At 50.0% G+C, this 12,563-nt stretch overlaps 1 protein-coding gene across 1 annotated transcript in view; it reads left to right on the forward strand.

Moving 5' to 3' along the window:
- Nucleotides 1-12,563, forward strand: part of SLC39A11 (solute carrier family 39 member 11) — a 263,444-nt gene that overhangs the window by 140,657 nt on the left and 110,224 nt on the right. Inside the window, exon 6 of the mRNA XM_025047120.1 lies at nucleotides 3,253-3,423. Coding sequence (XP_024902888.1) covers nucleotides 3,253-3,423 — 171 coding nt within the window. The remainder of the gene's footprint in view (nucleotides 1-3,252; nucleotides 3,424-12,563) is intronic.

A 12,563-nucleotide genomic window follows, 5' to 3' on the forward strand; every position in this document is an offset into this window, starting at 1 on the left:
GGTTCACTTATGTCATTTGCTAGTCTGAACTCAACAGCATCTGTTCCATCCCTAGATGTCCTTCCTCTGTGGCCAGTCCTACTTCAGAGGCACCCAAACCTTCCCTCTTCCGAAAATGCCGTGGTTCTCGGCCCTCTGGTGCGCCCCCACGCCCCCCACCTGGCCCGGTAGTGCCCTCTGCGTGGCCGTCATCTTCCGCTCACGGCACCGGCGTGCGGCTCGATGGCGTGCGATGGTTTAACCGGCCTCCCCAGGAGAGGCAAGAAGACGCGTTGCTCAGGATGCCACCGTGCTCGCTGTCACGATGTGTTCGTACTGATTTCCCTCGTTGCAGACTCATCAGCGGTGGCTTGTTTAACTCTCACGAGTGTGTCGGGCCTTCTTCACGCCCTCCCATTCCCCGCTGGGGAAGGCACATCGGCCTTCACATACTGGCACTCACAGGTGGGACGTGCATCTTTCCCGTGATTCAGGACCCTTTGTGCTGCTCCACATTCCCCCAAACCTGTGCACGGTGCTGGCATTTGCTAACGGTGCCACCATCTCTGCTGCTCTCTGCATTGTTTGCGGGAAAGTCAGAGTCTGATCCTTTTTGTGACAATGACAGAAACGCATGAAGCCTTCAGTGCTAATCTGCCCTGTAGATTCACAGGAATGCATTCACGTCTTCCCTGGCTGTCGTCTTTTCAATTATACAATTTTTAAGGGGAAAGTTTTGATGTTTTTCCCCCCTATCGACTCCCGCTGGAGAGCGTCTAGGTCAGGCCTGTGCGCTCAGAGGAGGCCCAAGGGACAGCCGAGTGCCCTCGCCGTGGCTCAGCTTGGTTCCCTCCTCTTTGCTCGTGTCTTCAGCGTTTACGGGCTCGAAAGCCCGGATGTTCGTAGTTCAGTTCCCCATCCGGCCTCCGCAGCCTGAGCCGTGAAAGGCCGTCAGCTGAAGACGTACGAGAACATCCTCCCCCGTGTGTGTACAGATGCGCACACGTGCGAGCGCACACAAAGGCTGTCTGATGTCTGAGGCGAGGAAGGTGGCACCCAGTGGCGTCCTGGGCTTGCACACGCGTGCACGCACACGCACACACGAGCGCACACGCACACACGAGCGCACACGCACATACGAGCACACACGCACGGAGCAGATACCGCACAGTGAGCGTCTTCGTTTCGCTTTGTGCGAGTGCCGTCTGGGGCGTTGCTATGCGACTGAGACAGCTTTATTCTCCAGAGGCATATTCTGAGTTGTGGCTACTGACCGCGGAAGGCCTGGCAGGCCTGCGTTTCGGGGCATCAGTGAACGGCCCCTTCGCCCCAGCGGAACAGAGTCAACCGTTTGGAGTCAACGCCGATTGGGACCGGGGGAGGAGCGAGTCCACCGCCCTGTGGCACTTTCTTCCTCTTCAAGCTTGAGTCGAGTGCACAGAATGGCTTTCAGAAGAAGTGTTTTTGTCTCCTCTGTGTTTGAAATATAAAGCAGTATCCCACTTAGGCAGATTCATCCGAAAAGGGAATCAGAAAGATCCAGTCAGTTTTGTCGAGTGAGATTCTGGTCCCAGAGGGTGGGAGAAACCGCCTTCGCCTTGTGTTACAACCAGAGTGAGGAGAGGCCGGCCAGACGCCTGTGGTCTGGGATGAAGGAACCCCCAAAATTGTCTGCTATTTTTTACTTTGACTTTGGGCAAGTTCTTCGGCGGTTTCAGCTTGAAGGAGAGAGCTCTTTCGTCTGTGGGACATTCGTAAATGGGGAGGGGAAGTGGGAAGACAGAGAGCTGCCTCCTCCCCTTCGAGTCGATGAGCGTTAACATCAGTGAGGGGTGTTCCGTCACGGAGCAAAGCACCCCTCAAGCTTCTACTGTTTCCTCCAGCCTGGGAAGCCACATAAGTTATCCTCCAAACCAGGACACTTCTGGGTGTGAAAGGGCACTAACAATCCTCCTGGGATGGCGAGCCAAAACTGGGACGTGCGGCGGGGATCCTAAAAGTGTGTTCTGGTGACCTGGCCGTGACATCTGGTTATGCTCTGCATGTTCTCATGCTCCCGCACGATGGAAGACCCTTCTTTCCACTGTAGGATTTGTTCAGGACTCTGCACCTCTGGGGAGCCTCTCCCCCGGGTCCATCCATGCTGTCAACCGCAGTCCGGGTGCTCCACCTCACCCTGGTCCTCCTGGATTTCAGATCCATGCATTTTACCTCCATTAGGAGTAAACAAAGGACCCAGGAGACCAGGGTATTTGGGACAATCTGGTCCTAAGAAATGATATCCTTCCAATATATACCCAAGTCTTTAAAAAAGGAGGGTTCGTGAAACTCAAGGCTGGGTACTGTAGTGAGCCCATGAGGGTCAGAATGTCCTACGGTACCCAGGCTGCCATCCGTCTGTCCATCATCTGGCTGCATGATTTCCCATCTCTGCTTGTCTGTGTGTATCTGCTTCTGTCTGTCTGTCTGTCAGGCTGCTGCCTTGTTCCATCTGGCATGGTGCATCATGGCTGCTCTTACATTGCGTGACCTTTTGGATCCAGAACCCCGACTCGACTCACCGGGTCCTTCCCCATTCCAATCCCTCATCCCTCATCCCTGAATAGAGACTCTGATCGGCTGGGCCTGGCATTAGAATCCATTCCCCATCAGTTGGTGTGACCAGGAGAGCTGGGTCCCCTATGATGTAGTTTTGTAGGGCTGTGGGAGAGAGGGCCATGTGACCACAGCCACAGGCTACACACAGCATTTAGTACAGTCTAATCACGTTCAGTCTCCCAGTTAATCCTCACAAAGCCCCCATGGATAGGCACTGTTACCCCATTTTGTGAATCAGGAAACTAAGGCACAGAGAGGTTACACGGCTTGGTTAACACCACACAGCTGATGAGTGGACGAGGCGCCAGTGAGCAGGAAGTCTGGTTCCAGAATCTGTGCTTCTGATCACTACTCAATATTGCTTCTCTTAAGTAGGCATTGCTGATGTACCCCATTTTCATCTTTTTTACCCTTTTTACTAACTGTACATTGGATACTGAATGTCTTATTCAGTGAATGTTTGCTGAATGAATGGAAGGAAGGAAGGAAGGAAGGAAGGAAGGGAAGGAAGGAAGGAAGGAAGGAAGGAAGGATGAAAGGATGGACACGTGGTCCATTGGGAAGCTCGGAAGTAGATTCTATCCCCCTCCTGAAAGCTTCCTGCTGCTGCTGCTTGCCCGGATGCCAACACACTCATTTTCAAACGACTCTTCTCATTCCTTTCTTTTTGCTCAGACAGGAGCGAGAATGGCGAGGCGTATCAGAGGAAGAAGGCGGCGGCCGCTGACCTTCCAGAGAACCCCGCCGCCCCGCTGCCGTCTCTAGGGGGTCTGGCAGTGCCCGGGGGCAGCAGCTGGAGGAGAATCGCCCTGCTCATCTTGGCCATCACCATACACAACATTCCAGGTGAGGTCTTGTCCCCAGCAGTCCAGCCCCCCGCCTGAAGGTAAAGCCACCGTCTGCTCAGCCGCCCGGCTGGAAAGGGGGATGGGCAATCGCCACGCGGTGCGCTTTTTTTGAGGGGAGCGGGGGAAGAAGCGCGAATCTTCCTCAACTTGGTTTTTTGGGGGTTCCTTGTTCTAGATCGGTTATCATATGTTAAAACTTCCCGTTCCAGTTACGTCAATGATGTCAACTACTATTTCCATCAACGAGTTCCTTTCTTTACATAAGTGTTACGGGATTGCCGTGGAGTACGCCTCTTGTAAACACGAGGTACCTCTGGCTCTGCTTGACGCCCTATAGAATACTGAATTTAACGTGGTTTAACACCGATCTTCGTCTCACCTGCTTTCTTCATGCGGGACGTCTTTCTGGAATGCCCTTACCTGTTCTTTCCTTTTCAGCATTTTGGAGGCATTCGTTTTATGTCTTTGGATTTATTTTAGTTGGGAAAGAATGTATTGGTGTTCTAGTTCAAAAAACTTATTTCATTTACTGTAACTAGAAAACACAGATAAGAATAAAAAAGAGTAAAGGTCTTATAAAACAAGGCAGGTCGGAGGAACGTGAGGAAGTCCTTGGGTCACGTTTTGGAAGGTCGGCTCTACTGCTCCGTCACTGGTCTATCTTGACAAGTCACTCGAGGTTCACTTAGTTTTTCTCATCTACGAAATGGGGGTAATGCTACTACCGAGATAATAGGGATATTATTTATGAAATAAACGACACGATTCGACAATTAAATAAGGTGCTGTGTGTGTGTGTGTGTGTGTGTGTGTGTGTGTGTGTGTGTGTGTGTGTGTATACAGATTTTAGTACAGTGCTTGTGCCGTAAGAGCATTTGAAATATGGCAGTTGCTTTTAGCTTTAATAAGCATGTAGGCCTCCTTTCCAGTCGTGACTTCCTCGGCCTTGAGTTCTTAAACGTTTCGATCCATCTTTCATTGTTCCGGAACTAGAGTTTGAGTGATCACGTTGCTGAGGGAGCATCCGCAGGTGATTGATTACCTGAGTCCTGGCAGAGTTCATGATGTCAACCTATTACCCTGTTACAGAGCAGTGGCGTGGCTGGGCAGGGCTGGCGAGGGGCACATATTTCTCCTCGAAGCTCTTACAGAGGTCATTGCATTATCTTCTGGCTTCATACTGTGGAAGCAAAGGCCACAGCCGAGCCGAGTCAGTTCCTCTCTGGGTAACTCAATATTTTTTTGCTCGCACCATGAAGACTTTTTTGGTTCATCTTTAAAGAAGGTTACATATTCCGGAATATATTAAATCTGCCTAAAACACTCTGTATCCAATCGCTTTTTAAGCTCCGATATTTCTCTAGACGAGAAGCATTTTCTTCTATTATTTCTATCCTGAGCTCAGGCATTTCTGTTATCTGATTGTACAGGCTGGTTCGCCCATATTTTTCTTCAGCATCTGTTTCTCTCTTACTTCCTCTTAGGCCTTTTTCTTTGGGTGATGAGTAAATTCTTTTGGTTGGTTTTCTAGAGCTTGCCATCGAGTACGCCTTGAGATGCAGTCTTATGTGGGACCCCAATACACAAAGCTGACCACAGTGGATTTGCCCCGGTAGAACGTCTAGTCCACACCCCCAATATCTTAAAGGCTCATAGAAGGACCGAGGGCTCTTGAAAACTTCTCCCTTCTACCTGTTAAAAGCTAATCATTAGAGAAGATGTTAGTTTTGCTGTCTTTTTGGGCCCTAATAGTAGCTGTCTTTCTGCCATTCGAGACTCCTTGTTTAACCAGTGGGTTTTGAGTGAAACAAGAGAACTATTCTGGCTTGCTTGGGGATTCTCTATCTCCCTACAGAGCAAAAAAAAAAAAGATCCAGATTTCATAGCGATGGGCTTTGAGGACCCAGGAATGACCTTTGCTCTGATGGACATGTCCTCATACCCGGCTGCCACTACCCTACTGTGTTCCCGCATGCTCAACCGGAATTGTCCCTGACTCCTTTTGACAGGTCAGGGAGAGTTAGGGTCCACCCTCTTGAATGTTTATTGACTCCAGGGAGACCCTCTGACTACAGACGCTAGGCCCTGACAAGAGACCCTCTTCTGGATCTTTGCCGTCTCCAAGTCTAAGTTCAGCTGAGCGTCTTTTTATTGTGCGTGCAAATGTATCTTTTGAAATGAGGACCAAGAGGCTCATAGGAATCTCAACTGAGCCGTCTTCGTGAGAAGCGCGTGGTGGTGGTCGCCCGCTCAGTAAATGGGAACAGCAGTCTCGCCTGGAGCAAGAGGCTCGAAGGGACATTTCTTTCAGGGTCTTGCCTTTATGAATTACGTTTTTATAATGTGGTCTAGGTACTTGAGTTATACCCGTCATAAAAACGGACCAAGATTCCGGGCCTCTTGTAACTAGAGTCATCGCAGGGAGGGTGGACAATGAACATGGTAATAATAAGTGAACTGTATATTGTGTTAGAGGGCGTTGAGCACTAGAAAGAAGGAAAAGGAGCAGAGCAGAGAAGAAACTGTTATTGAAAGGAGCTGCGGTTTTAAATAGCTTGGCCGGGGTGGGTCTCGCTGAGAGCTCCTTGCATTTGAGTCAGTGTGTTCCGGGCAGCAGGAGAGGCCAGTGCGAAGGCTCTGAGGCAGGAGCACCTAGCGGGGCATCTGGAAGCCAGAGGGAGGCAGCGAAAGGTGAGGGCAGGGCGGTCAGCCTCGCCCCGGGCAGCACGCAGATGCACTGTAGGAATTTTCCATTTCTCCACCGTGGGAAATGAGCCACTCCAGGGTCTGACGCAGAGAAGCACGCGATTTGATTTGGGTTGAATTCAGACTGGACTTAGGAGGACGCCGCTGCAGGAATCCGGGTGGACACAGAGGCGGCTCAGACCGGGGTGGAGGTGCTGAGGAGGCCTCCTTTTCTGGTATCTATTGAAGGTGGCACGAGTGGGATTCGCTGGTGACGGGGTGAGGGGTATGCGAGGACGAGAGGAGCCAAAGGGCCAGGAGGTTTCAGGGCTGACCAGCTTGCGAAGATGGAGTCTCCCCCAGCTAGGTGGGGAAGGCTGCAGCTGGAGCAGCTTTTAGTGGGGATATCAGGGACTCAGTTTCGGACTCTGAGGTCCGGCTGTGGTTAGACACCCAAGCGGAGGTACTGGCTAGGCAGCTGGATGAATCAGCTTGGAGTTAGGGAGCAGGGTCTGCACTGCAGGGATAGCTTTGTGCATCAGGGGCGTGTAAATGTTATCGAAGCCCAGGGCGTGGATGAGGTCACCAAGAGTCTATGTACAGCTAGACGCGTCACCAGACACCCCCAGGCCCCGAGCTCCTAACTCTGGTCTGAAAAGACGCTCTCTTACCTGCGGTTACGTCTCGCAGCCTCACGCCCTTGGATGAGAACCGTTTCAAGAGTCATCTGTCACCCGCTTACCTTTGAAAAGCTCTCTTCTCTAACATTATCCTTTATAGTTATTAAAAATTGAACGAGAGCACCGATATTCCCTGGGACTCTGGGTTTTAAGGTAGACTTCACAGGGACTCAATGGATAATTGAATGCTTTTGAAGTTTTTTTTTTTTTTTTGTCTTTGCTGGTGCTGGGAATGACATTTCGTTAAAAAATTTTTTTTTTTTCTTTTTTATCGTGGAAGTAAAAAGGAAAGCTTGTTAGCGAGTGTCCCGCCTGCTGGAGGTTTCTGGAGTGTGAGGACACAGGTGTGGGGACGTGTGCACACCCAGGGCACTTGGATTAATAGTAGATTCACACGTGCAAGGACAGATTCCTAGTCTCCTGCGGCTCGCGGTCCTCAAAAATCCGATAGGAGCTGCGGCCCCTCTTATAGCAGAAAGTCGCACGCACAACGGTGTGCAGGCGGTTTCGGGTGTTCTCAGGCCTCATGGACACTACCTGTCCACAGCTCTAGAGCAGGAAGGAACCCTCTGCTTTCGAGAAACGAATGTCCAGGCATGCAGGCAGTTTGCATGTTTCGGGAAGACGCGGTGACGGCCGATGGGAGCCGCACGTGGTGCCTGCAAACGCTCCTGACGGTGGCGATGTCCCCTCACTCCATCCTCCTTCTGGGCGATGGGCTGGGGCGCTCCAGTCCTTTGGAAAGTGCTATCCTGAGGACATGACATGTTTTCTATGAAAGCAACCCCAGACCGAGCACACCGGCTCTTAAAATCCTTTCCTTGTGAGGCCGTGCGGATGGAAGGGCTCTGAGCCTTCCGTGGATTCTGCGCCTGAGGAGGACGGGCTCCCTTGGGTGTCTGAGGGGATCACAGATCAGCTAGCTGTCCCGTTACTGCTCAGCTCTCTTCATGAGTAGCTCATGGTCTCAACCGGACACTCTATGTCGTTTTGTTCATGAGAAGGTTAAATTTGGAGTTTAAAGGGATTCTAGACGTAATCTCATTCAAACCCTACTCCGTTTGAAAATTTAGGTGTGGGAGGCGGTGTGGGGGGCGATGTGTGTGTTAAACTCTCATTTTGGTGCCTTCCAGCCCTGGTATTGGATGATGCTGTGGAACATAATACAGATAGTACGTTATTAGTGTCATTTCCTTAACAATGTCAGTCACGCCTTCCTCTGTGATACCTCACCGTATCCTTTGTCTGCTTCTCTCGTGATAGTCATCGCTCATTCAAGAATGGCAATTATGTAAATGCGTTTGTTTCCCCCGGTGCTGCAGAAATGTTGCAAAACTCAGAGCAGGGAGAAAGAGAAACCAAGCAGCCCTCGGAGAGTTAGAGAACTCGGGTTTACTATGCGGGCAGTTCCGGAAGAGCTAGCGCTCTGAAGATCTGGGCCCCGAGCTCAGTGGCAACTTTGCTTTTATAGGGCTCAGTTGGCGTGGGCTGATTGGTTAATTTGTCCTTAGATGGTTACAGAGCACGGGTGTCGCTGTGGGTTGCAGGCAGTTACATTTGTTATTTAGACAGAACAAGCAAAAGGGAGGATGGGTCTTTAGTTAATTTCGAGGTCACCCTGCCCTACGGCCTATGCAGCAAGCATATCTACAGAAGCAGAACAAAGAGCTGATTATAAGGTTAGCCTTTTGAGTAAAAATTCCTCTTCACCAGACGTAGCTTCTTGCAAGAGGGTCCATGCCATCTTCTTTTTTGGATCCACGTTATAATTCGTATTGAAGAGCAACAGATATTCGAGCGCCTGCAATGACTGGTGAATTTTGTTACCTAACCTCCACGCGAGGATAAGAGAGGCCATCTGGGAGTCACGCGTCCCACCAGGTGGGCTGAGGGACGGCATTGAGCTTTTGCGAGTCTCCATGATATAGCGGGCTTGCTTTTGCCCTAAAATGATTTATAAAGGTCCACAGAGGAAGAGGTATGTGAGTCTCCTGCGTTTTATTTTCCTCTGATTAGAGTCAGGCATCAAGTTCACGTGGCTGGTTGCTGCCATGCCAGAGAGAGCTGCGAGTTGCTGCTTGTGTCTCCAGAATAGCATGGCAGTTGACTTTAATTATTTGGTCGGCCTTCATTGATGGCCCCTAATAGGCCACGTCTCATTCTTTAAATGAGACGCTTGAAGTTTCCATCAGACACAGTTTTGTTTCAGGGAACAGGATTATGCAAATTTACATACTGAAATATTAACAGTGATTGGTTATTCCTGGGATTTATGGCTGATTTTATTTTCTTGTTTTTGTGAGATTTATAGCTCTGCTTTTCTGTAATGAATGTTTATGACTCGTGCGATTAGATAAAAGTATGTTTTTGGCAGGGAGACGTCTATAACCTAACCACCTCAACATCCCAACCCCAAACACACACAAAAAAGTGTAGACGTGACAGTGCTTCCTTTATGCCTGAGATCACCTTATTGGGGTTGTTTTAGTTACAGATTGGAGAGAGAATATAGGATTGTATTAGTTTGCTATGGCTGCTGTAACAACTTGTCACAAATTTAGTGGATTAAAACGACCCAATTCATTCTGTACAGTTCTAGGAGCCAGAAGTCTGAAATCATTTTCATCCGGCTAAAGTCGCAGTGTCGGCAGGGCCTAGGAGAGAGTCTGGTCCCTGCCTCTTCCAGCTTCCAGAAGCCTGCTGGCCTTCCTGGCCTTGCAGCTACCTAATCCCAGTCTGCCTCCTCATAAAGATTCTTGCGGCTACAGTTAGGGCTCACCCAGATAACCCCGGGTCATCACCCCATCCCCAGATAATCCAGCACAGTCATGCCTGCAAAGTCTCCTTTGTCATGAAAGGCAACATTTACAGGTCTGGGGGTTGTTGGTGGCGTGAGCCTGGGCATGCATGTACCCTACTGTGGTCTCCACGTGTTGCAAGGGTGACTTTGGAGCAGTGGCACTTAGAATTTGCAAGAAGGAGCCAGTAGTTGGAAAGAAGAACTTAGCCTTAGCGACTCTTCCTTGTCCTGGGACAAAGACTGAATAGGAAATTCTGTTACTGGGCCTGAACGTTTCCAGGGGAAACAGTGATGCAGCAGCCTCCACTCCCCATTGCCCTGCTTCCAGAAGCTGGGAGAAAACTCTGCAGCGAGAGACCCAGGCTCAGTGGAGGAGTAAGCCCAGCCCCACTCAAAGCCGCAAGTCACTGGCGGTAATAAAATACACTGGCAATACTAGAGGCCACCAAGTACTTTCAAAGTCCCAGACATGGAGTGCTCCACGTAGATGATTTAGATATTCGTATCCCTGCTTTGCATCTTAGAAACCGAGACCCAGAGCAGTTAGAGACCAAGCTCAAGGTCACACGAGCAGATGGAGCAGGTGCGGCTTGAGCCTCATTCTCGCTCCGCCTCCACGTTGCCTCCAGTCCACTTCTTGCTGGGGTGAGCTTGCTTCTTTTTGTCCAGTGGGCCACAGAGTGCTTTCAGAGATGGTTACAGGGAAGATCAGGAGCTGCCTCTCGCTTTTCGAAGCTTGTCACATCTAATGTCCATGTCTGCGGCGCCACGCTGGTGTGTCAGTGTGATGATCACTCCAGAGGCAACAGGCTCTGTTCAGCGAGAAGATTTAGGCAGAGGGACCTCAACCAAAGACTCATCGACACATGGGGACCACCACTGTAGGCTCCCTGCAGATAGCGTGGAAGGAGCAGCCGTGCAGCCCCCACAGCCCCCACCCCCGTCACTGCCACCAAGTGAGGACGATCCGGGACCCAAGCGAACCCTCAACCTTTAACCTCATCAAGGAAGGTGACATGGAGAGATGGGATGAGCACAGGATTTCACGTCAGAAAGGCCAAGGCTTGGATCCTGGAGCCACCAAATACTTTATTAGCTAGGAGTGGGAGTCTCGGGTTTCCCAGCTGTGAAACAGAGGTGACATCTACCTCACAGTTCAGTATTAATTGAGTCAACAGTGATGGCGAGAAGCAGGGACACTCACCGTGTTATCTGCTCTGAAGCGTATGTCATGATGCGTATGTCAGGACCTAAAACACGTGAATCCCCTCCCCCCACCCCCTAAGTGGCACTTAGAATTTGCAAGAAGGAGCCAGTAGTTGGAAAGAAGAACTTAGCCTTAGCGACTCTTCCTTGTCCTGGGACAAAGACTGAATAGGAAATTCTGTTACTGGGCCTGAACGTTTCCAGGGGAAACAGTGATGCAGCAGCCTCCACTCCCCATTGCCCTGCTTCCAGAAGCTGGGAGAAAACTCTGCAGCGAGAGACCCAGGCTCAGTGGAGGAGTAAGCCCAGCCCCACTCAAAGCCGCAAGTCACTGGCGGTAATAAAATACACTGGCAATACTAGAGGCCACCAAGTACTTTCAAAGTCCCAGACATGGAGTGCTCCACGTAGATGATTTAGATATTCGTATCCCTGCTTTGCATCTTAGAAACCGAGACCCAGAGCAGTTAGAGACCAAGCTCAAGGTCACACGAGCAGATGGAGCTTCGATCTTTCAAGACCATTTGGTCCTGGTCTTGGTGGTCTCGGTGATCTCGAGTGGGAACGTCTGAGCTCTTGAATTTTCACCTCCAGCGGGTTACTTGTATAGATGCTTTTCATTTCCTCCAGGAGTTTGGAAACACTGTAACATTCTCCTTTAATTATCTGTAGCTTAGCAGGAAGCCTGACGTTATAATTAGCTCAGGCTCCTGTCTGGGATGACATTTTGCTCAGCATATCCCGTCCCTGGTATACGCTGTAGCAGAAGCTGGTAGCACACGCCCGAATTACGCTGCTGGGTTTGAACATGAGAGCAGGCACAGAATGTGAAATCACCATTCTGGGATCCCTGACTGATCACAAAAAAAAGTGACGGGCACCTTGGAGATTCGCCATTAACTTGCAGCTCAGGCTCCAGACACAGGTGCTGTGTCCTGCTCGCTGGCCTTCAGATCAAGTGACATTCTAAGGCTTCACAAAGACTAGGGTTAGAATCAAGACTCATTTCCACATCTACTAGATTATGTCATCCTCCTACCTATTATGTAAATGAAAGAAAAAAATTAGAACAAGAGAACTTGAACAGGTTTTTGTATTAGGACTCAAAGTTTCTAGTAACTTCCTTTGGTCTTTCTGCTATGGCCAGGCACCTATTGGCTAGAACGTGGTTTTAGTAGGGCCTTTTGGATCCAGTACAGCAGCTCTTAGGCACATGGACAAGCACAGGCATTAGGGTCAGAAAGCGGGGTAGGGCTTGGATCCTGGGGCCATTCATTAAATGCTCTAATATTTACATATCAGAATTAAATAAAATGCACAATTTAGATCCTCAGAGTTAAGCCACCTGTCAACTGCTGAATAGCTACATGCAGCTTGTGGCTACCATGTTGGACAGCCTAGCCACAGAACAATTCCGTTATCACGGAAACTTCTGTTGGGTGGCAAAATATATCACGAATAAAATACTTTAAGTATCAAAATTATCAAATAATTTTCAAGTAAATTAAGGGTGGTACAGAGTGATTTCTGTGGCGCCCTCCTTGTCCCTTCTGGTTCTAACTGGTTTCTGATTCCTCAAGGCGGGGCGGGAGCGGGGGTGGGCAGCATGGAGTGGGTGTAGCCCGTGCAGGGGAACTCTGCGGCAGGCTCGTCAGCATGTCTCTTGTTGGGGGACAGAGGAGGCGATGGAACAAACCGCTCCAAGGATGCGTTTGCCATCTTCTCCTCTGGGTCCTCCATGTTTGTTATCTGCACATGGACCCACCC

The sequence above is a fragment of the Pteropus alecto genome, unplaced genomic scaffold (genome assembly GCF_000325575.1).
Source record: "Pteropus alecto unplaced genomic scaffold, ASM32557v1 scaffold134, whole genome shotgun sequence".
Classification (NCBI taxonomy): domain Eukaryota; kingdom Metazoa; phylum Chordata; class Mammalia; order Chiroptera; family Pteropodidae; genus Pteropus; species Pteropus alecto.